The sequence below is a fragment of the Prinia subflava genome, chromosome 4, assembly GCF_021018805.1.
Source record: "Prinia subflava isolate CZ2003 ecotype Zambia chromosome 4, Cam_Psub_1.2, whole genome shotgun sequence".
Lineage (NCBI taxonomy): Eukaryota > Metazoa > Chordata > Aves > Passeriformes > Cisticolidae > Prinia > Prinia subflava.
In genome coordinates this window covers 6,262,225-6,288,947 of record NC_086250.1, presented here as the reverse complement: position 1 = coordinate 6,288,947, position 26,723 = coordinate 6,262,225, and the positions used below count along the sequence as shown (strand labels likewise).

The window sequence follows — 26,723 nt, the reverse complement described above, 5'->3', positions numbered from 1 at the left end:
TTCTCCATTAACTCACAAGTATTAAGATGAAATATTTGCAAGCTGGACAGTTTGTTATTATAACTTACTGTGCAGGAAATGTCATGCTGTAAAGCATGGGAATGCTTTATTAAAAGAGTTCCATGGACAGTGTCCATTGAGCTGACAAGGCAGCCAGTGAGTGTTCCAAATAACTCAGTGATTGTTCTGTCAGGGTCAAAGAGCTCAGGAGGGCCCAAACCAGTTCATTTCTTCAATACCTGCCATATAATCCAGCAGCAACAACTGCTGCCTCAACTTTAACTCTGAAACCAAATCCTCCCATAATGCAGTCCACCTCAATTTTCCACTCTACTCACACCAGTGCATCCCATCCTCAGAATCTTGGCATTTCAAATCACATCCCCTACTAGGTTTTAATAGATGCCTTGAAATTACAACCAAAGAAAAATTCAAAAACAATTTTACATTTCACAGAATCACAGAATGCCAGAATGGCTTGGGTTGGAAAGGACATTAGAGCTCATCTCATCCCACCCTCTGCCATGGCCAGGGCACCTGACCAGGTTGCTCCAAGCCCTGTCCAACACTTGGACCATTTAACACTTCCAGAGGTGGGGCAGACACAGCTTCTCTGGGTAACCTGTGACAAGGCCTCACCACCCTCACAGGAAAAAACTTCTTAACATCCAATCTAAACCTACTCTCCATCAGGCTGAACACATTCCTCTCTTGCCTTGTCACTCCAGGCCCTTTTAAATAGTCTCTATCTTTCTTTTTGCTTCCTTCAGGTACTGGAAGGCCACAATAACTTCATCCCAAAACTTTTCTTCTCCAGGCTGAACAAACCAAATTTCCTCAGCCTTTCCCCATGGGAGAGCTGCTCCACCCCTTGGATCAACTTGGTGCCTCCTCTGGACTCACTCCAGCAGCTCCACATCCCTCCTGTGCTGGGACCCCAGAGCTGGACACAGCTCTGTGGGTGGGATTTCACAAGCAAGAGGCTTCCACAGTTTGGGACAGCTTCTAAATTGGAAGCTCACCTGACATTACAGACTTTCATTAGTAACATTGACCAAAACAGAGAGTAAGACTGAGATAAAGAATCCCATGAAACTCCTGACTTTTCCTATTTCTTCAATTCTTCTATATATTTAGTACGTGTAAACACATGAAAGATTATGTATATAGCAAACATAATAATTTTGTGCTTTTCTTCTGCCTCATGTGACACATTTAAATAGTGAACAATGACAGGAAAGACGTGCAGACTTTGTGAACAAAAACACTTTCGTTCTGGCTTCTTTATCTGTATGGCAGGTAATACACTATTATTATTCATAATAATTCAATGCCTTCTTAAAATTAAGAACAGACTCGTTACATTTATATTGTGAATCTTCTCTAGTTCTTAGTGATGTAACAAAAGACCCCATGGAGTATTTCAAGATGGAGCATCCAATACACTGGATTCTCAACGTGCACATTATTGTGCATTTATAGACCTTACAGTCAGTGGTCTAACAAATTATACGTAACCAGTTTTCTTTAACATTCATACAGAGGTTTCTCTACAGCTTTTCAGATGGTAGGCATCTCTGGAAAAATTTTAGTAAACGTGTGTGTGATAGGGCAGCAACAGGAAAAACAGGGGAAAAAACCCAATTTCCTCGTAAATAACCTTTAAACTTTTTCCTGTGCATCCATTTTCACACTTAGTTCAAGCCTCCATACTCATCAGAGTGAGCCTGGGATGGCTCAGTAAAATTCCAGCTGAGAATTCTCTAAGGAGCTTAAGGTTTAGTTCAGATTTTGGGGGGTGGTTGTGAAGAGTCCCTCTGCATAGACTTGGAATATGATGTAAATTGTTACATGTTATCTTCAGTGGGCTATGCTGTCACCATGTCTCACTGTGTCAGGGGATGTCACCCTGTGTCACAGAACAACTAAGTCCTTCCTGAAGCTCTGATATTCACCTTTATCATCATGATCCTGCAGCATCATGCCAAGTATTCCCTGAGGTTTTTGTGACCCATATGGAAGAGGCAGCCCAAAGTCTTCTACAGGGTTAATTTCAAAGATATAAAAAAACTAGTGAAATACAATCACTGAACAATTTATCTGAAAAAAAAATCTCTTAAATTTAAAACCTATAAAAAACAATACTCAGTCAGCTTTGAAGACAATGACTTCATGTCTCTCTGCATATTGTTTTGGGTTTTTTTAATTGTTTAAAGTTCATAGGGGAGTAAAAAAATACTGTTTAGAAATTTCCTCTGGCAATACTACTATCAAACAATTATTCAGCCCAGGAGAACCAAAAATATAGCTTGTATCTCCTCATGCTTATTTACTTTTTGAATTCCTGCTCTAACAATTAAAAAAATCATACAAGAAACTCTGTTTCATTTCACTTAATAAAGTTACACCTAGCATTACCGTGTATTTTTGTCTGAAGATATTGGAATAACTTACCTGTGTCAAAGCAACTTTAAAAAGTAATTGATTTGGTTACAGAAACATCAGTGACCGACTCCAATCTACTCAGAGAACTCTTACCAAACTCCTCGATTAGAGGCTAAAATAGCCTCTTTAGACAGCATCCTGAAGGTCTGTAACACCTCAGTGGCAAATATCACACTTAGATGACAAAACAGTTCCAAGAATCAGGGGTCACACCTGCTTGGGAATGGCTTTGGTGTCTGAAATAAGGCTCCTCCTTTCAGTGGCCCTGACTCCTGCTCCACGAGGAGCTTTACTTCTGTGCCCATCCAGGCTGGACTTACTCAAGTGCTGAGGAGAAGCTGAGCCATCACTGAGCTCAGAGAGTGAGAGGCCAAGAGCTTTACCGGTGTTAAAAAGAAAAGGAAAGCTAAATCGCCAGCAAAGACATCAATACAAAATACTGCAGCCTGGACGGGAATCCTGGCTGTCCCTTCGGCTACCCTTGCGGGAAGGGAAAAGGCATCCTACCGGGAATGGGCTGCTTCCCTGCCGGGAAGGAGTGGGAAGAGAGGCTTGATCTCTTTTGTCCGGCCTGAACGGTTTCAGCCCTTGGTGGATTTCTGCCAGGGTGTCTCGGGAAGGGGGCTGGATGGCAGGAATTGCAGGAATGCTAAGGCAGCAAACAAGAGGAACCGGTTTTAGTGTGTACTCAGAGCCTACCACAGCTCCCCCAGGAATTAAATCAGCCTTAACTAAACTTTGTGTCACCTTCTGCCTGGAAAACTTGTGACAAAACAGCGGAGTCACTGCTCAGACATCTGGAAATGTTCCACATACAACATAAATTCAGCTCCTTATGCATACACACAACAATATGGATTTTAACTACACGCCAAATATATGATCCACACATACAGAGTGCTGAAAAGTGCAATAACTATATATAAATATCCATTATAGTGGGGGTGAAGAGAAATAATTTTCAAGGGACTTATCAACAACGAGGAGGAAACAGAACCCCAAAAGCACAGCATATCAATACATTGCTGGAGATATCCTTCAAGAGCTATTTTATGGCTTAGAATGTTCAGTCTCATGATGCACAACCTGTACCACATCCAGACAACCATGGAATGCTTACTGCAATTGTCACTCCATTCCCTGTCCCTTGTCAGAGTAATAACACAAGCTCAAATTCTGCAAGAGGAATAATACGCAGAAACTTTTTGTCCCACAGAGCTGTCCTGCAAAGTGGGAATATCCACAAGAGTGCAAATTCACCTACCCACAATCAAACCCACCAAACATGTTCTCAGTGTACAGAATCCTGTTCAGCTGTCGTATTCTTGAGCAAATAACCACAACTCCGTTCTCAAGCACAAATGAAACCATCGGTGTGAAGTAACAGCCTCATATACCATCTACTACAGCATTGATCTTTACTGTGGCCCACAATAATAGGGTTCAAAGGTCATAACAGGAATCAGGTGTCCTGCAGAAGGAAGGCACCGAAAGCCCGGCTGTGCCACCGCCGGGTGCAGCCGCTGCTCCACGGGGCAAAGGGTGGGCTCGGATCCCAGCCCACCCAAATGGTTAGTTCGCTTTTAGAGAGGGCACTTCACATCCAAAAAAAAAAAGAAAAAAAGAAAAAAAAGAAAAAAAAGAAAAAAAAAAAAAAAAAGTGCGTTAGGGTAAAAGGGCAGCCGCAGGTTGCCCAGACGAGAAGTACCAAGTGCTTGGTTCGACGCATCCCTATGGAGATCCAGGTATCCACACCCGTGTCCGAAGCGCTCTCTGGAGGAGCCCCCAGGGTCCCACCGCCCCCGCGCCCCTCCCAGCCCCTCTCCCTCTAGGAAGCCCGTCGGCTCTTGCCTTTTGCCTTTTACCTTTCACAGAGGTGCGGCTTGCGCAGCGACAGCCGGAGCAGAGCCCGGCCCAGCCTTTCGCTTTCGCTTCCCGGGGCGGCGGCGGAAGGCGGCGGGGCTCGGTCCCCCGCCCTCCGAGCGCCTGCGGCCGGGAAACCCGAGAGCAGGGTGTGGGGATTGATCTCCTCTTGCTGCCTCTCGGTTGTTCGGGGGTGGGGGAATAAATCACGTAGCGATTTTTGCAGCATCGCCACCAGACTGCAGCGGGGAGATGAGCACGGCGGTGCGGAGCCCCGGGCACCCACCGTGGGTCACTCGTCCCAGGAGGGCACTCGGGGCTGCAGGGAGAGCTGGCACTGCCCCGTCTGCCCGGGGAGCGGTTGCCAGCCTGTGCCAAAAAAAAAGGACATTTACCCTTTTCCGTGTCTCATTCTGTGTCGGTGAGTGACACCAGTAGCTTCTCCAGGTCTACTCATGTCCCCCCACAGTTAGGGCAGGTCCAAAGCATCATCATCATCCTGACAAAAGACTCCCCAAGTTTTTCTTCTGTCCCACACTTTCACCAGTATGATGCTGTTTTCTTTACACTCCCTGGGACTCACTTTCACACTCAGAAATTGCCTGTAAAAGAATGGGAAATCAGCTGAGATAAATCAATGGGAAGGGAATAAACCCCTACAATTAGAGGCACAAGGCCACGGCACCACCACATCAGGAATGTCAGCTGCTTCCACTGCTCCAGGAAAATCCTGCCAAACTTACATCCCCCGGCTTCTGCTGGTGGCAGCTGTCAGAAAAGGAGGCTGTGGCTGCAGTGTGACCACCCAGACAGTTCCCTGTGCCCATCTGATAGAACTGGCACTGCAGACTGAGCAATTAGTTTGTGCAATGCTTTTTCTTTCTTCTGTCTGTTCTCTTCACCCCACTTCACTAAAATTAAAAGGAATTTCTCCTAGGGGCACGACTTTGCATTTCTTCCATTAAATTGCATGTAGCTTCTCTTTCTGCAGACTCATCCAATTCTTTCCATGAGGTATTCCAATCCTTATCTGTTGTAACAGCAGCTCTTGGGTTTATGTTGTCAGCAAATTTCATTAGCAAACACATGTTTTTTGCCAAGGTCACTAATAAAATTTTAACCAAGATTAGTTCTGAGATTGGTCCCTATGGAACCACATTAGTAACCTCCTTCCACCAAGACACTTCTTTCAGCACATGCTATTATCCTCACTTTTCATTTCTTACATTCATCCACATCTCTCCATCTTAATTAATGTTTTCTCATGTGGCAACCTCTCATATGTTTTATTGAAGCCCAGATAGCTTTCATCTACTGTATTTACATTGTCTAAGAGAATGGTTTATCAGACTTTATCATACTGGCCTAGTCTGGTATGTTCTATCTTAGTGAAAGTACTGCTGCATTTTAACTAGGTTTTCATGTATTTCCACATCTTTAATCAGTTTTCCTTCAGCATTTGCTCTAAAGCTTTGTGTACTAATGAGGTCAGAAAAAGAGGCTGTAACTGCTTGGATCAGTCCACATCTCACCTCATACATGTCCCACACAAAACCTCTACACTTTCCAGTGTTTCTTGGGCCGCTGTGGCCACTAGGTCTGACCTGAAATTAAAGCCCAGCATGCCTGTGGTTTATTTTAGACTAACCCCTTAGGCCAGAAAGCCAAATGTGTGGCTTTTATTTCAAAGTTCACCTCACTGGTTTCTTCTGCAAAACCACACAGATTGCCTAGTTCCCAGTTTCCCTTACAACCATGCCTTTGAGATATTTGTATCCAACCTGAATGCTCTGGCCTTGCTTTGCAAAGACCTTTTCCATTTTAAATGCATTTCTTTAAGCTTTCATTTTTATTGTATTAACACTTTGCAATTTAAAAAGTGCAATTGAAGAATGCTGCTGCTTCTCTCCTCTTCATGAACATGTCCAGTGAATGGACTTAGAATAAATCTTACTGATTTAAAATAAAATCATTTTGCTCATCTCCAGTTGCACCCAACTGCCACCTCAAAACAGAAATGTAGATGTTCATGGCTGAATAAAGTGTTAAAGTTCATCCTACAGAACACAGAGAGAGCTCTTCTTTTTTTTTTTTTTTTTTTTCTCTAGCATTGGTTTGGTCTTTAAAAAGATTTCTTTCCATGGACTTTGCCACTTCCTTAATTAGCCCCCAAATGATGTGAGACTCCAGGCTGCTTACTTTCAGATGAAGACCATGGTGAGATCCTTACTGAGAGTGACATTTAATTCCTCAGAGCAATAGCACAAATGGGAGGGGGGGAAGGCAAGTCCAGATTTTTAGCTGGACCAAGGTACTTCTACAATCTTCAGGCAGCATGAAACTCTCCCTTTTGCACCTCATCTCCTCTGCACCCATTTGTATGTCTGAGTAAACAGCTTGTTAAAGGTGGCTTTACGTGAACTGCATACTGTGGTAGTGAGCTCAGTTTTTAAAAGGAGATTATCTAGAAATTTGGAAGAGGGAGCTCCTGGTCTCATTCAAATCAGGGCAGCAATGACTCTAAGAGCTGTAGGGTTGTTGCTAGAGGATGTCAGTGCCAACTCAGCTGTTCATCTTTTGGCACAATGTCTGTGCAAGATGTGTACCACTTGTGTTAGTTTTTAACTGTGCTGACAGATGATCAGGATTCTGTAGGTAGGATGTAAAGCTAAGTATAGACTAGACTGTGGACACTAAAAGCAAGTTTTACTGAAAAAACAGTGAGATGGCATCAGGCTGCAGGGTTTTACCTGGTAAAAGATCACCTCTGCTTCCTCTCAAGGTACAGTAAGTTTGCACAGTGCCATCTCTGAGACAGCAGTGAGGCCAGCTGACTTCATGCAAACAGCAAGGTTATATTTGTGAGTAAGGCTGGGACATCGCACTAGGTTAGGCTTAGGAAATCACACAGTTTTTATTTTTGTTCAAAATAAAAGAGTACTATATGGGAGGGTTTACCTCTTTTGACCTACACTGTGCAGATATTCAAGCTTTTCATTTCAAATTAACCAGAACCAAATGCATGCTATTTGGCATCCCTAAAGCTACAATTCATAAAAAGGAACATAATTCACTATTGCTAAAAGTTACTTTCTCTAAAGTTGTGAATGAGACCCCTCTAATGCAAAATGACCTAGAATGGATCACTGTGTCTTTTTTATTAACAATGCATAATGTATCAGCAACATAAACACACAGATCCAGTGGAACCTCCAGTACTCTTTCAATGCACCTCAAATTTCTAAAATGGCAGTGCATTACTACTGTATGGGCAATAAAGCAAAAACATTAATTTAAAAGGAGAAAAAAAAATCCCGTTTCACCACTTAGAGTAAAAAATAATATACATCACTACAGATGAGGTAGAACTGCTTCATTTCTGGGCTTATTTGTGTAATACTTCCCCCATTCAGGCAACTTTCATTGTTACAAAATAAAAATGAACACTGAAGAAAAGTTGTAAATCAAAAGCAAAGTTTAAGGGACTGAAAAGTTGTTTGAATTTTGTTTTTCCTCCCCATTGCTTTGACACGTTTATGAACTCACAGTTGGATTTCCTCAAAGAGGAAATTCCACAGTAATTATCATTAGTGAGCCGTGTTAATAGCAGTCCTGTGAAACCACAGGCTCTTTTCAAAGTCATTCCCTCTTAAAAGAAATAAATGCTAATATGGGCCAAATCCTCATTTACTTGCTTAGCATCACTGAATTTAGCAGCAAGACAATTTACTCTGGCAAATCACCCACATTGTCATTTCAAACATGCTAATTATGAGGCACAGAATAACTGCAAAGGTGTGTGGTATGACCCACAGGAAGCACTGCTCTACAAATACCTTTGCTGCTTTGGCAGACATGGCTGTAATTCCAGGAGTGCATAGATAAATAAGGATGAATGGAGAAAGATTACAGATTTTTCTGAGAAATACCTTCTGCAAGCACAGGCTTCAGAAAGAAGCCTACTGGCCCAAAGCAACACTCCCAGCCTCTGGATGCACACCAGATGTGTCCAAAAAGCCACGTTTCCTTGAAGGGAGACATTTCAAAACCTGTTCAAAACCTCAGGAGGATCTTAATGGAACTCATAAAAGATCTGGTCTTCAACCAAACTGTGAAACTTAAATCCCTTTGTTTTAACAAGTGACAAACAATCTCAAGGTTCTTTTCACCATTTTCATCAGCCCTTGTCCAGAAACTTTTCATCAGTTTCTTCCTGCCTCATCTTTACCAGAATTACTTGTAAGGCACTGACTTAAACTTTGCTTTCTGACCTGAGTTCATTAATGAGAATTTATTCCCATGTTATGGACAGAGGAGAACCAGCCTGTTTCAGGTTCCACTTGAATTTCTACCAAAGTTTTGCATCTGTTTGTATCAAGAGCTCCTTCTCAATAAGGACAATTTAGAAGCATGACTGTGAATGCAGTTTCTATATGCAAGTGTCTCGGTTTGGAGACAAATTTAGCAGAAAACACTCTGAAATAAGTGTTTCCTCTAAAGAAAAGGACCCCAGTAATCCCTTTTGCCAATGAGAAACAAATACCAGTGCGTGAAAGTGAAAAAACCCCCAAACCATATACAAACAAACAAACAAAAGGGTGCCCACAAGGCACAGAAAAGGACAGAATAAATGCTAGATACTGAAATTCCAAAACCTTAACCCCTCACCAGACTGTATGGCCAGGAGGCAGTGATGATGGCTGCTCTGTCTCAGGGAGGGGAGGCACTGGGGGGTTTTCGTGTCCTTTCTCATGTTGGTTCAGCTTCTTGGGTTTGGGGCAGCCCCCCAGCGACTCCCCAGACAGACTGAAAAAAACCCAAAGCCAAAAAAGTTCAAGGGAATAATAAAACAACAACAAGAAGACAAAATAAAACCTGCCAAGGGGATTCCAGGTACAGCATCCAGGATAGGGGAAGGGAAAAAACCCCAACTTCTTGCTTCAAGGTAGCAAAACACTAATCAACAAAAGCAACAAGGTAGCGCATCCTGGTCCACGCTGCACCCTGAGCACCCAGAGGGAGAAGAGAACAGAGAACAAAAGTTCGCAGATCAGTTTCCAATGCAAATACAACAGTGAACAGTAGAATCAGCACATATGGCAGTAGGTTTTTATTAATTGGTTAACAGCTCAAATAACATAGTTGCCTACACATAAAAGTTATGTAAATAGAGCTCAATCACCATATGGAACTTGAACAAGATGATAATGGGCAACAAAGCGAGACAATCCCATTCATTTTCCATATGGCTTCTGTTGACTTCTATCTGTGACACTGAAACTTCTCTGTACACTATTATGTAATAATGTGTTCTGCTTTTCAAAATGATGTATTTAATTAGGAATCCCACAAGGTATATACAGAGAACTCAAACTGGATTTTCTTAACGTGATTTTTTACTTCTATATCAATGTCATGCTCGCTTAACTTAATTTTTTCAATTTGATAAAGATGGTTAAGCTAAACCTTATTCCACTAACAAGAAAACCTTCCAGTCTAATGAAGCAGGTATTTTTGTTACACCACAACTTAGAAAATTGCATATTTTATTGCACAAAGGCTGATGGCAGCAAATACAAGCATATCTATTTACACATTCCTCTATCAGCACCACTGCAATTGTATATACAACATACATTATTTTCCTCTCCAGCAAGACAAATGGTGTTAGATTCTTATTTTACAGTGAAAGGGATAGAAAGACATAGATACTTTGAGGAATTCACTTGGGACAAACAAATCATTATTGAGAAAAGCCTGATCCTTTTCTTGCTTTCGGCTTCAACATATATATTATTTGGAGGCAAGAATTAACAGTTTGGATTTTTCAGACAGGTGTGCAAAGTATCCCTTTAGAAAATCAGATGGAGAAGATGCTCTTTTGCAGAGTGAATTGTTGATGCAATGCTTTTCCAGGTGACATGGGGGTGCACTCAAAGCCCAGTGGCTTTCAGGTCCCAGACTCAGAGAGGTGGGCAAAGAGATGAGGAGCAAACAGAATGGAGAGCCTCCCACCTAGTGGAAGCTGATTTTTTAACAGCTGATTCAGAACTGTCTGCAGTTTTAACAGCAAGCTCTGTCTCCAGGCACCACTGACAGAGCCCTTCTGTGCTCCTCAGTACAGAAACACAGGCTGGGATGCTGCCCTGAGACACAGTCCAGCCTCAAACCACTCTCTCACCTTCCCTGTCATGCTCAAAACTCCTGATAAGCAGTCAGTGTTCAAATCTAAATTATTTCAGAAATGAGGTGTGGGGAGCATACTACTGCCTTCATATTGCATTCTAAAATAGGAAATGTGATTTGAACTGCAAATCCTATTTAAATGGGGAGCTTCCCTTAAGAACAGGGGAAGAGCCTAGGGGCTGCTACTGAACCACACCACACACTATCAGAGACCTCTCTCGATTGCTTTAATGCTGTTGCCCACTGTTATTCTCATTTTGACTGCAGTGTTACTGATCTTTTAGCTGGGTCAAAGCCATTTTGATGTCCGGTGTGCAGCAGGATATTTTGGAATTCACTGACTATCTAGCAAATGGGTTTTACTACTACTGCTGAAGAATGAAGCGAGACAACAAAGCCTCTCGCAGGAGTGTCGTGGTTTAACGTAGTTTGTTTTTTACTTGCGGAGGGGGTCCAGGAGCTGCAGAAGTGGTTCCCTGTGGGGACCTTGGCAGCTTCCTCTGGGCATGGAGGAACCACTCAGCTGGCTGGTTTTGAATATTGACACCCTGGTAATCCACTCAAGAAAGCTGAACACGCCTCTGGGAAATCTCATTTAAACATGAACAAATCTTGGGAAAACCTCTCTTGCTTCTGGCCTTTTGCCAAGGATCACCTGCAGCTGGAGAAGGCAGGAAAAACGAGCCTGATCTATACTAAATCACACACCCCTGGGCCTTTTCCTCTCTCCCATCAATGACAGGCTTCTGAACAAAAGACAGCAGAGGACTTGAATGTTTCATCTCCCTAAACAGATTTGTAAACCACAGCAGCACCCATCAGGTGCTGAGGTTTGAAGTCTCCCACTTGCCTTTTTTTTTTCCCTTGATAGTTTGTGATCTCCAGGGAAATTGTAAACTTTTTAAAAAAGGCCTTATTCCACCATCTGAAATTCACAGAAGCGTTATGTCCTTATTCAAATGAAAACCTGCTCTTGGTTATTAACATATTTTTGTTAACAACAAAAAAGCAAGATACTGATATGAGGGGAGATATGCACATTCTTATTTATATGGTAATTGAATGGTCAGGGACTTTGCCTAAGATGTGGTCTGTGTCAATTAAACTGTGGTGTGACACGAGAAATCTTTTCCTCTTCGTAAAATGTTATGGAGAAAGAGGCTTTGAAAGTCAACCAGTTTATGCAATCTACTTTGTAACATGATGGCTGGCTTTTGCCTTTCCAAACACAAAGCAAAATTATTACTTCTTCTCTGTAACGAGGAATATAGGGAGAGAGATTCTGTGACTGAAAATCATCTTTTATAGCCAAAGAGCTCATGGGGAAGAAGGAGCAAAATAATTGTAGCTACAGAGCCTGGCAGAAGGGTGGTGTGAATATGGGGTTGGTACATTTTATTTATAGGAAGGATTGAGAAATCAGTGGAAAATAACAGGGAGCCGGAGAAGATAAAATAATGTCATAAAAGAACTGAACACTGGAAATGAGAAGTTCATGCTTTTTCATGAATTTCTGCATTTTGCATGCACATTTTCCCTCTAAGCCTTTGCAAGCAGTCCCAGACATCTGCCAAGACAGAAGAAAATGAAACCAACCCCATTTTCCTTCCTCAACCATGTGAGATTTTTCTTTTTGCCCCTCCTGATTTTACTCCAGGCTTTCCTAATGACTTACTTTTCTCATTCATCATGTATGCCCTGCTGCCTGCCTCTTGTTCCTCGTGCATCTCATTGCACTGCACACCTTCCACCACACAGAGGTTGCCAAAGCGAGGATGCATATTTCAAGGGTGACAAAAGAACTCATTCATTTAAATACCACACAAAAGCTTGTGCTGAATATTCCCAAACACATCAGTGCTTGGCAAATAGTAATTCTTCTCCACAGTCTCTTTGTAAGGATGTACCAAGTGAAAATTATTCCAAATAGGCTGTAAGTGCAAACAGAGTTTGAAAACCAGCAAAGTCAAGGCAGATGGATAACGTAGAGTTTGGAGCTCCTGTAGTTATAAGACCCTGTGGATCAATTTTTGGAATCCCTGGTTCCATTATAAATTCCATAAACAACGTTCTGCTCCTGGATGTTAACATGCTGAGAGTAGCAAGGAATCAGCGTACAGAAGTCCCTGTAGAGAGGGCAATGATATTACAAGCATCTGTTATACTTTCAGAATAAAAATATACTTTTATGCTGCCTTTTCTCTTAGGGGTTATTACTATGAGCAACCACTGCACATGAAAAAGCCAAAAGCCTTTGGAAATAAAGCTGGAAGAATTAAAAGAAAGGTGCATAGTGCTTAGAAATTCTTTGGAAATCTCTCTACTTATGCAGAAACTTTCTTCAGAGAGTCCCAAAACTACAAGGAAAATTCTACATATTCTGTAGATGGTATTAGTCTCTGGGCTATAGTCTTTTATTTCTTTATATGCACTGGAGGAACTCAAGCCTTCAGCTTTTCTCTGCTGGGATCTTCACAAATGCAGAAGAGAAGAAAACCAGGAGCCCAAGAAAGCACAGTCCAAGAAACATGCAGAAATAAAGCAGCATGGCAGAGGCAGCAATGAGTTATGTTATTTTACTAGACGGTCTTCCAGAGAGTGCAGGTCAAGTACTATTTTCCAGCTCATCCTACCAAAAATCTCCAATTCAATACAGTTATGATAAGTAACTTGTAAAAAGCTTTTTGGCTTCAAGGAAGGCTCATCTGTGTGCCATTAATATTCCCTATCCTGTATGTCTGCCTGCATTTTTCTGTACGGTAACAATTTTTTTTCCCTAAGGTTGATTCCAGCAATAAAGATACCTGGAGTTTCCAATAAAGATAGCTGGGATTGCCAGTGATAGCAGATAACAACAAATAGCTTTGTAGTTGGTACACTGTGAAGCAATTGAACAGTACATGTGATAAACATCATTGCACTGAAGAGAATGGATTTTGCAGATCTGCTTACTGCAGCTAGGGGTGGTTTTAGAACCCCTTACATAGCAAAGAGGAACAAACACAGAGACTTCCTTGGTTGCCCCAACGAAGATCATTTATTGTAATGAACTGAGACTTTTTATATTCTGACATGAAACCTCCAGGGGTCTGAGCCCTTTAGGTTTCCTCAAGACTCAGCTCTCAGCGACTTTATAGAGAGAGGCAGCCTTGATCCAGATGTCCAGAAATGGAATTTTAATAATGCCAAAATAACAAACAATAAGGCGTACACTACGTTTGGAGAGAACTGGAAAAAGGCAGTAACAAGAGTAAAAGGCAGGGTCCAGGGTCAGACAGGCGTATTTACACATCCTGGTGTGGGGAGAAGTTAAGGTGGGGTCTGAGGGAAGGCTCCAATAGGGGAGAACGATTAGGAATATTAAAATCCCTGCACCAAAAATCAACCTATGGTGACACAACGAACTAGGAACCTTCTAGCAGCAATTTGCATACTTGAACTGAGGGAACATGGGAGTAAGCCTCTTGCTTACTGTACTTAGAAAGGGATTTCCCAGGGCTTTAAGCCGAGGTTTTCCTCTTCCCTGGGGAAATCACTGTCTACACTAACCTTAACCAAAACTTAACCAAAACTTAACGAGAACAAGCACACATTGGCTGTCTGCCACTGCGGTGTCACTGCTCACACATCCCTTTACCCAACAGCTCTGACCAGGCGGTGTCCCTGCACCGCCCCAGCCAAACACTGCCTCACACGCCAGGAGCCACCACCCCACTCTCCAGCCATCCAGCCTGTAGCTGAACCCTTCCCAGAGAGCTTTTTGGTGAACGAAAGTGAACAGAAGAGGATTTAACAAAGGTGGAAAGGGTCCTCATTCTTTAAGGCTTTTCTTATTTACCATACCCTTACAGTGTCCTTAGAAACTGTAAAATAGGTAAATTCCTCAGCACCCAGCAACAAAGGCCAAAACAGAGATCAAGTCTCCAAACTTGTGCAAATAAACCTTCCACTTGGTGCTAAAATACCTAAGCCTACACAGCTAATCCATGGTGAATTCCAATCAGCTTTTCATTCAAGATTTGCCTTGTAGGCTTTGATATTTTTCCTTGTGTGACTTTACATTTGATCCATCCTGGCCAAGACCCTCTATTGGTGTCTATTGGATCTGCTGCCACTTGGATATTGGTGCTAAATAAGACATGCATATTAAGTCCTCTGCATGGGAAAATCATTATATCTGAGATATCTGAAAATCCCCACTTCTAGAAATAGTGCTACAGCAGCTCCTGCCCAGCAGCTTTATCAAAAAGAGATTGAGTCATTGACTATCTTGCCATCTCAAAGTGAAGACCCAGCAGCTGAAAACTTCAGAGATGAGATGGGCAATTCCCTACTCGAAAACTGAAGTCAAAATCAATGGTGCTTCCAGCTTTTGAGGAATTGCTGCTACCCCTGTAAATTACCATCAGTCACCTTGAGAAATGCACTGAAAACTGAAGAACAGACCTAAAGCCTATTTAAGTAACTCATCATCAATTATATTTAGACAGAGCCTCCTGTGCTGAATTCCCCCATCTTTCAAGTAATTTAAGTAACTATGAACAGAAAAGGGTCTGTAATTATTTAAACCTGAAGCGTATCTATTCTTGATAGGCCCTTGTGAAATACTGGGTTTGTCCCATTCATTTATGCTAACACTTTGTCTCTCATTAATGGTTTAAAAGGACCAGCCTGCATGTCTCTGAATCTTTTTTTCCTTGCAAAAGATGAAATGTGACTCGCTGAGGACTCCGTGGCTTGTGGGAGAGGGCATTCAGAGCTAGGAAAAAGCATTTAGCAAGTGAAGAGAGTGCTGTCATTTCCAGACTATCAATTTCATTTAGCTTTGTTATTTTTGGCAAGACATGGGCAGACTTGAAATTACTTGTCCCACTATGCAAAGCATTAATCTCTGCTCACATATTGCTGTTCCAGGAATATTTGTTGAAGCAAAGTAATTTTAATGCCATGAAAGGTAGCATTATTCTGAAACCTAAAAGTTAGTTAAAAATTTAATTTTAGGAAAACTAAATTTCTTTGCTGGAACTCATAGTGCATCATCAGGGTGATCAAAAGTTAGAGGTGGCTTTTTGATGACATTGCAAATGCCTCAGGCAGATGTCAGAGGTTGTACAAAGATGTTGCACAAAGTGTTGTTACAAATAAAGTGATTCTTGAACACTGGAGACTGTTGATCAAGTGAAGCAAGCCTAGCTACACTAATTAGTGCTAATAACTACATCCTCAGCTGACATAAGGTTTTCAATGAACATCAGGACAGCAGCACCTAACAAGCACTCAGGGACAGATCCTCACCATGCAAAGTACTTGGCAGAGAACATTTATAACCTAAATAACCTGTGGGCTAAACAGGCAAGGCAAGGTGATGGCAAATAGATAACTGAATTAGGAAGCTAATGCATGCATTTCCAGGAATGGGAATTAAAGGTCCTGAGCTTCTTCTAGTAGGCAAGCCCTGTAATTCAACCCCATCTCCATTTTCTGGCTATGTTCCCCATAAAACCTCATACTGTCAGCAAAAAATAAAGAAGTAATAACATTTGTACTGCCCCTTATGTTTCAAGATTTAAAAATGAACATTTAGAATCCTAAAATTATAATGTCTCAAAAGTACAGTTTGTTCCCTGTCATTACTATCTATTTCAGAAAATATGTACATTAATTGAAGATTCTTTTTCTCAATTCATATGTATCAAATTATATGTGGTCTGGGATGGTTTCAGTACACAAAATTTTGCTACAGCATTTTGAGACAGATTTTGTTTTTCTTCATTAAAAATGCTGCCGTGCAAGATCCACTTGGTGAATGTAAAGTGAGCTGCTAGCAACCAGTACCACCCAGAGACCATATCTGTGGCTGGAAATGTCACACAAAAATCCAAGATACAGATTTAAAAACACCACACAGTTCTGTCCATGTTAGATGTCAAAGCAGAAATCTGGAAATCCAGAGCCTGACACATATTAAGGGCTTGTACTCGGTTTTTTTTGGGGGTTTGTTTTTTTTTTGTGTGTGTGTGTATGAACTGTAACCACAGCTACTTGCTTTGAGAAGAGCAAAAAATAATCTGCTGCTCTCAGCACTGAAGCTGATTGAATTTCCTCTCACGCACACACATTCACATACCCCAGCCTGACAAAGCAGAATTTACACTGTGTTAAAAAAGGGTAAGGACAATTGAACTGATCTCAGTGTTTAAATACGCTGTAACATTTCAATGTCTGTAAACCTTGTAAAACAAAGCTGAAAAAAAATTAGGAGCACTGAATTCAGCTATATACACTGGGCTAAAAAAGGCTCAGCTGGTATTTCCTGAATGCAAGGTCACTGGCACTGTGGTTTTGGAGAGGAAAAAATCTTGCAGGAGTGTGAAGGAAGTATCATTGCAAGACAAGAACATAAATGAGATTCTCTCAAGTGGTAAAAAACTATTTAAATTAAATAATACCATCCAGTTCATAAATATGTAACCCTGGATCCTTCTGTCTTAATTTTCTTCCCTTTTTTTTTTCTGTTGCATTTTTAGCCTTCCTGCCTGTCTGTAGTCTGGTATATAAGTATATATTCATCTTTGTGCTTCCCATAAACTGAGCACAGATATTTTACCACCCCTCTTTCAATTTAGAGCCTTTACCCATTTCCTTTCATGAGCCAGAGAGATTACTGAGGGCACAGATCACCCTACAAAATTCTGAACATAGCTGAACACTGGTAAATCAATTTATTGTTTCCATAAGCAAGAGTCACTTGCCTCACCTCCAAAAGCCAAGTCAGCTGCAGCATCCAACAGCTTTGGCTAATGGGCTACGTAAGGAAACAGTACGATATGAACTGGATAATTAAAACAGATTGAATACAGTCTCTTTTGCATCAATCCAGTACCAGAAGACTGTAATTTGTACTTGAAGAATGACAACCAACAGCTACTGGAGCCTCTTCAGTAGGAAGGCCAAAGGAAATACAGGTCATTTGTACCATGTTAGACCAATTATAATTCGGGCAATTGCTGTTCTGCTTTTCTTCTCTGGATAGGAATTGCATTTGCTCCTTCCTCCCAGTTCACACCGAGAAAAAACCCAACACAAATCCTCCAAGTGATGAGTTGTCAGCAAATTCTTTGAGTTTGTTACTTGACATACACTGTAATACTGACAGAAAATATTTTCCCCTCCCCTGTCATTGTCCAAAGGCACTAAGACATTTTTACCATGTCTTCTATCAATTCAAAAGAGCCTGTATAGAAGAAATGGCCTCACACAAGGATAATCCCAACACTCAGTACTTTGATTTAAAGGGCTGGAGGAAGGGCCGTGTAGCACATCACAGGAGAGAATCTAAAAGGGAATCAAGCATTGATCTCTCCCCCTCTGTGCAGCCTGTGTTATCTCCACACACTAATCTTTATTTTGCACAGGCAAACTGACACGGACAAGCACCAGGGTGCTCAGTGTGCTGGGCACAAGGCAGCATCATCCAAGTTAGAAACACCGGGGCATTGTCTGGAGCTGAAATCAGCACAGAGCTGTGGCACTGAGAGCCCAGAACAGGGGGAAGCTCTCTACATGAGCATGGTGTGCAGGGATGCTTTGATTGCTCACCACACAGAGCATGAGGCACAGCACCTGATGATTAACACAGAGAATAGAAATTTCCAGCTCTTGTGAAGTTGCTGGATAGAAATGAAAGACTAAATGGCAAATACATAATTGTGAAGGGCCCCTCAGCTGGGCTCCTCTGCGCAGCGCAGGATGGGCAGCCACTGCCTCTGGCCAGAGGTTTTCCAACACACACCCAAGGACTTTTCCCCCCACCCTTTGGTGCAAGGGCCTGTTCCAGCCTGGCAGCTGATAGCCCTGGGGCTGTGGTCTCCTCCCTGAAGGTGTTAGGCTGTGCTTTGTGAGGCCTGAGCTGTGACTTTATCTTACCTTCACCAGCCAGCAGGGTAGGCCTCAGTCAGGAGGGCTGCCCAGGGTGCGGTGGTCTTCTCTGCAGCTTTTGTAACACAGCTTTAAAAGTCCTTCATGCAAATGTTTAAGTCATAAACTATAATATTTCAGTCTCTGCCACACTCCAGAGGAGACCCACTGGTGGACCTGAGCACTGATTGTAGAGGCCTTGCCTTGCTCATGGCCTGAGGCAGAGGCCACATGTGGGAGCCCCAGTCAGAATCTTCAGGGGGATCATCGAAACTCTCTGTGGAAAGGGATCTCCCCGTGGAAAGGGATCTCCCCATGGAAAGGGATCTCCCCGTGGAAAGGGATCTCCCTGTGGAAAGGGATCTCCCTGTGGAAAGGGATCTCTCTGTGAAAGGGATCTCCCTGTGGAAAGGGATCTCTCTGCAGAAAGGGATCTCCCTGCGGAAAGGGATCTCCCTGCGGAAAGGGATCTCTCTGCAGAAAGGGATCTCCCTGCGGAAAGGGATCTCCCTGCGGAAAGGGATCTCCCTGCGGAAAGGGATCTCCCTGCGGAAAGGGATCTCTCTGCGGAAAGGGATCTCCCTGGGGAAAGGGATCTCCCTGCAGAAAGGGATTTCTGTTCCTGAGCTCCAGCAGTGCCCAGCTCAGCTCCTGGGCTGGGCCAGGGAAGGCATCAGCAGCTCCAGGCACACTCGGAGTGAGAGGGGCGGTGTGTGGGGTGGGAGCACGACAACTATTGCAAGAATTATTTCCTCCAGTTCATTAAAGGGGCCTTCCACACCCCCACTCCCAACACCTCAGGAGATGGCCCTGCTGTGATAGGTGTGTTGGGCAGCCAGGACTCTGCCTTTCCGTACTGCCCCTCTGCTGTTTGTTCCTCCCACCAGGGTCCTTCAAATGAGCAATTAATGCCACAGGAATCAATGCCTGATGAAATCAAAGGGTGCTAAGGTGGTTGTGTGTTTTGTCTCCATCAGCCCACAAATGAAGACACAAGCTTGACCAAGGACTGATTTTCTTGTAGCAGGCTCAGCATGTTGCTGCAGTTCATCAGAGGGGCTTTGGAAAGCAAGAATACAAAGGTGTTTTACATAAAGACCTGGCTCCTCTGCTCACAGGAGCTGCATTGCTTCCAGATGCATTATTTGGAGCAATGGTGCAGTCCAGTGGCTGGTTTGGATAGTAACATAGTGATACTGTACAAACTAATCCACTGCAAAACCAGGAAGCACCTAAAAGGAGCTTAAAATGGAGCATTTTAGGCTAAAAAGAGCCTAAAATGCCACAGTCTGCAGAGAAGCAGTAATGTCTATGGATGAGTGATCTTAAAGAGATGCATAAAAGATCCATGGGTTTTTTGATTAGAGAGGCTCAGGACTGGGTTGTTGGAATCAATCAATTCCATGAGGTGCAATAGCTCCTCATAGAACTGTACAACCCTTGCCAATATCTGTCTGAGTCTGATATCTCTGTGGTGCCGAGCACACTGGCACCAGGACCAGCAGCACATTGCTCTGGAGCAGCAAACAAGTCCCAGAAGAGAACCACCCAAGACCAGGGAGCACACTACTTCCACAGCAGCTCTTCAGCGAGGAGGGACTCACCCTCTAAAAGGCATTTAGCATTGCCACCATCAGTAACAAATCAACATTTAAAATATGTTAATTTTCTGAGGGCTAGATTCTGGAGGCTGTAATGTGGATGTATTAGCTTTGCTACTAATAGGCATTTTGGCCTGGAGAGCACATGGAGAGATGCAAATTGGACCTGCAGGATTCTCATCCCAATAGGAAATGGTATAGGCTTGTTACCACTGCCCATACAAGGAATCACAGAGGTGAGGCCATAGAAATCCCACAGATACAGAATGTTGAAAATCCTATTCTGAAGCCTGACTTACCCAGTGAAGGATGGAGAAGGATCTCATAACTGAGAATTACCTTTGGGCTCCCACTCTGGGAAAGCATCATCTTGTGGCACTGACTTGAGCAAACCTTACCTGGTGCTCCTGAAAAATCTCTGCTGTGAGGAGAAGCATGCAGGAATTACCTTACTCTGTGTAGTACTTACATATGGTTCAGTCTGGAGACAAGGGGTACAAGGTGTTGCTGAAGGAAGCTGATAAACGCTTTTGACTGTATGGGATGGGAAATTGTCTTCTGCAAAGTATATCCAAGGAAATGCTCAACTCTGGGATCATCTCCTTCCCATATTCACCTCCCACAGTTCTTGGCCATGCAAAAATGAGCCCAAGAAACAGATCCCAAACCCCATCAATATTATGGTGGAGGTCTTTCTTTGTAGCTCGTAGGGTCAACAAGGTTGGTCAAAAAGGCAACAGCAGCTAGATTAATAAGGGAAAAAAGAAATTCCAATGGAAAGACCAAACTGCATAGCCCATTTGAGTCAGCCCCGTGTCTCACTTCTTAAGCATATGCAGCCTGGCCACTGACACACTTCTGAGGGAGCATCTCCATAAAGCCAGCTTGTGTCACCGAGTGTCCCAATGAGCTGGCTAGCAGGGTTACTGTACAGCAGAAGAAATAAAAACAGTATAGTCATCTATATTAGAAAAGCCAGAGGAATAACTCTGGTGCATGCCAAGAGAAGAGAAGAAAGAGTACAGGTTTGATTTAAAGTATCATCTGTGAAAAAAATCAGTTAAAAAACCCCCCCACGCTCCACACATGAATTCCTGAACTCTGCGTAACATGTAGGAGGAAAATATATGACTATTTCAAGGATAAGGAAAAAAAACCCAACCTTATCTTCCTATATATGCAACTGTTTAGCAGTGACTTGGGGCTGTATCTGAATACTCCTACAACCCAAACTAAGACTGACACATCTGCTGCATTTGAAACAATACACTAAAATTGCAGCATTACCATCCAAGAACCCCTGCCCACACACAAAAGTTAAGAAACAACTTTTGGAAAATGCAAAAAGTGAAATACCAAATTTGTTCTTCAGTGCAAGCAAGCCATTAAGGGTGGTAGCAAAAGACTGAGCTAACACACAGTGAGGCCAAAGGAAACTGTGTCAGAAGTACAGCTTTGAGTCTAGAAACATTATCAAAGCCTGGGGAAGAGAGTGGCAAATGCTGGGGTCAGCAGTGCAAGTACAGAGCAAAGCTGGACAGTCCCTGAGCAAAGCACCAGGCACTGGCAAGACCAGAGCAGTGTCTGCTGTGCAGACAAGGAGATATGAACTGACTCCTTCCATCAAAGCACAGACATAAAATGGAACAGCCTTCACTGCAAAACCCCTGATCAAAACTGTACTGTGCAGCAGGATTTCTGCTGCACCTTAGTGTCACATGCATCAATCCTCTGCAAAACTACTGATCCAGCTCTTGCACCACCATGTTATGGTGAGGGAAAATCAAAGAGCTGGGTGTGCTCAGGGTAAGGAGAGCTGCAAGGTTCACACTGCCCAAAACCATAGCTGACAGCAAATGCATTATTGTATTTCTACAGAAATAAAAATATGTAATGAGGACTTCCCCTGAAAGGCCATATTTTCATTTATTTAGGAAACAAGTGAGTTGAATTATGATGGAATCTCTCCATACAACAGGTGCTTCAGGAGCTGACAGTACAGATTTCTCAGAAGTGCCACATTCAGAGCAAATTAATACAGCCTTGAAAGCTGATTTCGAGACAACTGTCCCAGACATAAGGTACTGGCTGAGGAAACAGTGAAACAGAAAATGAGACACCAGGCATTGTGTCACATCAGGAAGCATATTTCTGTTTATTTGCCTTTCTTCAAGAACTCTACCTCATCATTAGGCAAAGGAGTGCATACAGGATGTACAAGAAAAAGATTAAAAGACTTCTTTATTATTGTATTCTGTGGCATGAAAGCCCACAGCCTTTTGTATTTGCTTGTTTGTTTTTTAAAGGATATGTTTCTACTCTGGCTGAGGTGTTACAGTTCAGAGAACAACCCATCATCTGCAGGAAATCTCTTTAAAAATTAGAAGTGAGCACAGCTATTTGCAGAGCTGTTTTCCTGAACAAACACTGCCAGCTGCACTAACAGTATTTTACCAGACACTTGTGAGTTTGTGAACCCTTAAGTTTATAAAGAAATAGGAAATCCACCTGCACGGTGACAGGGATGGGGAGAAGTGGTTGGAGTTGCTTCCCCCTCAGCAGATTCCCACCTGCTAAGAACTTGTGTCTGCTCAGTACAGCTATGATGACCTGGCAGAGGTTCTGCCCAGGCACACACAGCTTGCCCATAGTCCGACTCACAGCCTCAGTAACTTTCATATATAGTATCAAACCCCAGTCTGTCTCCTAATACCCTTCACACGATGCTCTGTCTGTTCACATCCACGTTGTATGCCGATGAATTGGAACAGCCTCGGCCAAAATCAATGAAAATGCCTTCAGAATCAGAGTCGATGGACTCCAAAATCTGATCCACTATGTTCTCAGGGCTGGAAGAGGGAGCTGGAAGTAAGGAAGTGTCTCTGTCTAGCTCAAAAGCCCTGTGTGGGTCGCCGATGGAGTGGAAGAGTCCTTTCTGCTGCTCAGCTGAGCTGAGTTTGCTGGAGCAAACGTTCCCAGCGCCGGGCCTCTCCTGGTCTCCGGGCAGGGAGCTCTTCATGGCTGTCACGGAGCCCTTGGAACCGTTGTCCATGATGGTGGTGAGGTTGGAGTAGCCCTGGAGCTCCAGGCAGGAGGTCATTTCCGAGACGGAGTGCCTGCGGATGCCGGTGCCGTTGGCAGCCATGCTCTCGGCCTCGTACTCGGCCACGGGCGTCAGCAGCGGGTTGTTGTAACTCTTGGACCGCACCACGGGGTTCTTGGCGAGGATGTCACCCGACCTGGAGCGCCGGAAGAACCGCTTCTCTGCAAACAAACAGCCACAGCAGGGTCTGCAAACTCTCCTCTTACGGTACTGGTAACTATGAGTGCTCAAAAGAAATGTGAGGGCCTCAACTGCAAACTCTCCTCTTACGGTACTGGTAACTGTGAATGCTCAAAAGAAATGTGAATTCCTCAACTGCAAACTCTCCTGTTATGGTACTGGTAACTCTTGAGTGCTCAAAAGAAATGTGAATTCCTCAACTGTAAACTCTCCTGTTATGGTACTGGTAACTATGAATGCTCAAAAGAAATGTGAATTCCTCAACTGCAAACTCTCCTGTTATGGTACTGGTAACTCTTGAGTGCTCAAAAGAAATGTGAATTCCTCAACTGTAAACTCTCCTGTTATGGTACTGGTAACTATGAATGCTCAAAAGAAATGTGAGGTCTTCAACTGCAAACTCTCCTGTTATGGTACTGGTAACTCTTGAGTGCTCAAAAGAAATGTGAATTCCTCAACTGCAAACTCTCCTCTTACAGTACTGGTAACTCTGAGTGCTCAAAAGAAATGTGAGGGCCTCAATAGGCATAAGCTTTTCTTAAATGAAACTTTTCTAGAAGACATTTTGCTGGTTTTATAGATTCACTGATTTTCTTTAGCGCACTGAAGACTCCAAATCTATCTTTAAAAATAATAACTAAGAGTCTCTTATATTCACACATCTTCAGAAGCTGAAGTAAATCAGTAAATACAGTGGGAGAGTTGATATACAGTTGTAAAGACTTCCTTTAGACAAGAACAGAAAGTGCAATTTTGTTCTTTTTCAGCCTACAAAAGTAATTACTCATTTCTAGTAGCCGAATTTTAACTTTTCTATCCATCCTGGGAAAATAAATTCATGATTTATGAATTATGAATAGGGAGCAAAAGGGAGCAAAATAAATGCTCCCTTCAAATTTGGAGCATGAGGATTAAGACATGCAGTTTTTCTACTAATTCTGGAAAAACTTTCAAAGTATTGTTCAGAGACTACACCCAGGAGAGCATCAAGAGTGTTTGAAAATGTTAACTAGAGGTACAGCCCACCGAAACCTCTTTTTGGGGGAGCAAATCTGCATTCAGTCCAGCAGTGATTGCCTGAATGCTATCAATCAAGTGGGATTTTCCCAAAAAATAAGCAGCAGATGGCAGCAAGTGAGCACAGAGCTTCCTCTCTGGCAGTGGTTTAGTCCTGGAATGTGAATAAAATGACCACCATGAGCAAAACGACCACCACTCAAACTCTGTGCAGGCCTCAGTGCTCAGACTTTCTTGTGCTATTAGTAGAAAAAGTGGTGTGAATAACAAGTCTCACTTTTGAAGCTTTCTTTCTGTTACTCTCAGTTTGCCATCCCATGAAAGAGGCACGACTGGAGCAGGGGATCAAATTCTCCTCTAGAAGTCAACCAGAGCCACTGCAACTAAACTGTCTGCTTTAAATCAGGATGCTGGTATATGTTCCCTGCAAACTCTGCAATTTCCTCTACATATTCCAATCTCTTAAAATTATGCTATTGTGAAATTATCTGCTTATCTGGAATTCCAATCATATGCTGTACTACTAAAAAAGCCAATTTCTGTATTTAAGCTTGTATTTTGCAGTTGTGTCTGCCTCAGCAGTGAAATCATCTGATCCAAGTCCATTTTTGGACTTTTTCTTTGTTAGGAGTTGGAGCTGGCAAACAGAAAAGGTTCCAGGAGCTATGAACTCTGGTCACAACATGCAACATGCTAGCAAAATAGTTGAAGAGAATTAGATGCATTAGTTTAAAAGAAGCAGCCACTGACACACTGAGCTCCCTTGTGACTACACTAAGACCCATTTCAGGAGTATTGCTACATCTACAACCCAGACTGCAGCAAAAGGATGTGCCCAGCCCACCAAAACATTCCTGTCTTCTGCAGTCATGTAGTAAGACATTTATTTACTAACAATTTGTTTCACTGGTGCTTTATTCTCTTTGGGTGAATTTTTTCTATCTTGACATACAAAAGCTTGTGTTTAGAAAATGTCAATTTGGCGCTCCATTTAAATTAAAAAGGCTTATGGCCTTTTAATGGCAAACAATGAATACAAAGCAGTAATCCTGAACCATTTTCCATAAATAACCAGCCTCTGTTTATTCATGTAAAACTCATTTGTTTCTTAAACAACTCCTGCAACACAACCATTTTGCCATTCAGCTTCAATGGAAAATCAACTACTTTATTGACCATTTCTGACAAGCAAATGGATTGAATTTGCTACAATGAAACTGCACAGTTGAACTTATTTTCCCTCCTGTCTGCTCTATTCTATCAGGCCATCCCAGTATTTATACTGTAATACTCAGGTACTACCACAGTTCCTTTCTCATTTACACTGGTAGTATCCCCCTTGTATTTTCAACAGATTGCTTTGCTATGTAGGATATTCCACCTTCATCCTGGCTAAATCTTGCCTTCACAGAAATCACCAAGGGCTTCAGAGCTCCAGGAATCAGAAATTAAGCTGAAGGGAACTCAAGCTGTGACCAGGCCAGCCCACATTTCCCCCTTGCTCCTAATGGATGCTGATGTACGTGATGGGTAAAAAGTGTCTCAGCAGTGAAGATTCAATAACCTCCAGAGGCAATTAATGTGAAATTAGAGATTTTTCCTTCCACATAATATTAATTCTCCCTGCTATGTGAGGCCCACTCTGTATTTCTTATCTCCATTGGGATGGAGAACAGCTTACTACCTTCTACTCTGCAGAAAGCTTTTATATGCTTGAAGGCTTATGTGTTAGTCTTCTCTAAGACAAATTCCTATGCTCTTCCCTAATTTTAACAGCCTTGTACGATCTTTGTGTACTAATGAACACTAATGAAAATGAACTGTTAAGTACTTTGGAAGTGGCTTCTTGCTTATTCCTCTCACTGTCCATAAAGCATCCTGTGTTAAGGCTCTCTTGTTAAAAGGTAGAATAGAAATGCTAAACACATTCTAGATTAATTGTACTGATTTTTATAACTGAGCACCCTTATGAAGATCTGTTTTCATCTTTTGCCACTGCAAGTTTCACTTGCACCTTGCAAAGAGCATGGCTGTAGAAAAGAAGCCTGATGTGCTTATGTAAGCACTGGCAGTCACCTCTTGTGCAGGCCCTGCATGGAGCAAGGCTTTGGGGAGTCCTCTGTGCTGTGCTGTTCTTACCCAAGATACAGGCAGAGTGCGTGAAGGGTCCGTCACTGGAGTACAGACCGTACGTGCCCAGGTAAGGAGAAACAACTTTCTGGATCAGGGATTCCAGTTTCAAATAGTCTTCAGTCACACCCTTCGACTCATGAACCCCCTGAAAAAGAGGAAATACCCAGGATGAGCATTGCCCCCTCCAATCCTGGCTCACCAGGGCAAGCAGAGAACAAGCATTTTCACTGAGTGAAAGCAAAGGTGCCCTGCAATGTGATCCTGGTTTGCTGGTACAG

The 26,723-nt window shown here is 42.7% G+C and overlaps 2 protein-coding genes across 7 annotated transcripts in view; both read right to left on the bottom strand.

The window, feature by feature from the left end:
* ARHGAP8 (Rho GTPase activating protein 8) overlaps positions 1–4,872 on the bottom strand; it is a 57,452-nt gene extending 52,580 nt beyond the window's left edge. Inside the window, exons 1-2 of one of the 2 annotated variants that reach the window (XM_063395275.1) lie at positions 4,311–4,872; positions 2,953–3,094 (exon numbers count right to left, since the gene is read on the bottom strand). The gene's annotated coding sequence lies outside the window, so the exon portion shown is untranslated. The remainder of the gene's footprint in view (positions 1–2,952; positions 3,095–4,310) is intronic. The other variant, XM_063395274.1, reaches the window with a different exon arrangement.
* A 17,266-nt stretch (positions 4,873–22,138) lies between these two features.
* The window catches only part of PRR5 (proline rich 5), a 70,155-nt gene continuing 65,570 nt past the window's right edge, over positions 22,139–26,723 (bottom strand). For 4 of the 5 annotated variants that reach the window (XM_063395276.1, XM_063395280.1, XM_063395277.1 and 1 more), the window contains 2 exons: positions 26,389–26,590; positions 22,139–23,276 (listed from right to left, as the gene is read on the bottom strand). In XM_063395276.1, the coding sequence (XP_063251346.1) occupies positions 22,729–23,276; positions 26,389–26,590 (750 nt within the window). In that variant the 3' untranslated portion in view covers positions 22,139–22,728. The remainder of the gene's footprint in view (positions 23,277–26,388; positions 26,591–26,723) is intronic. The other variant, XM_063395279.1, reaches the window with a different exon arrangement.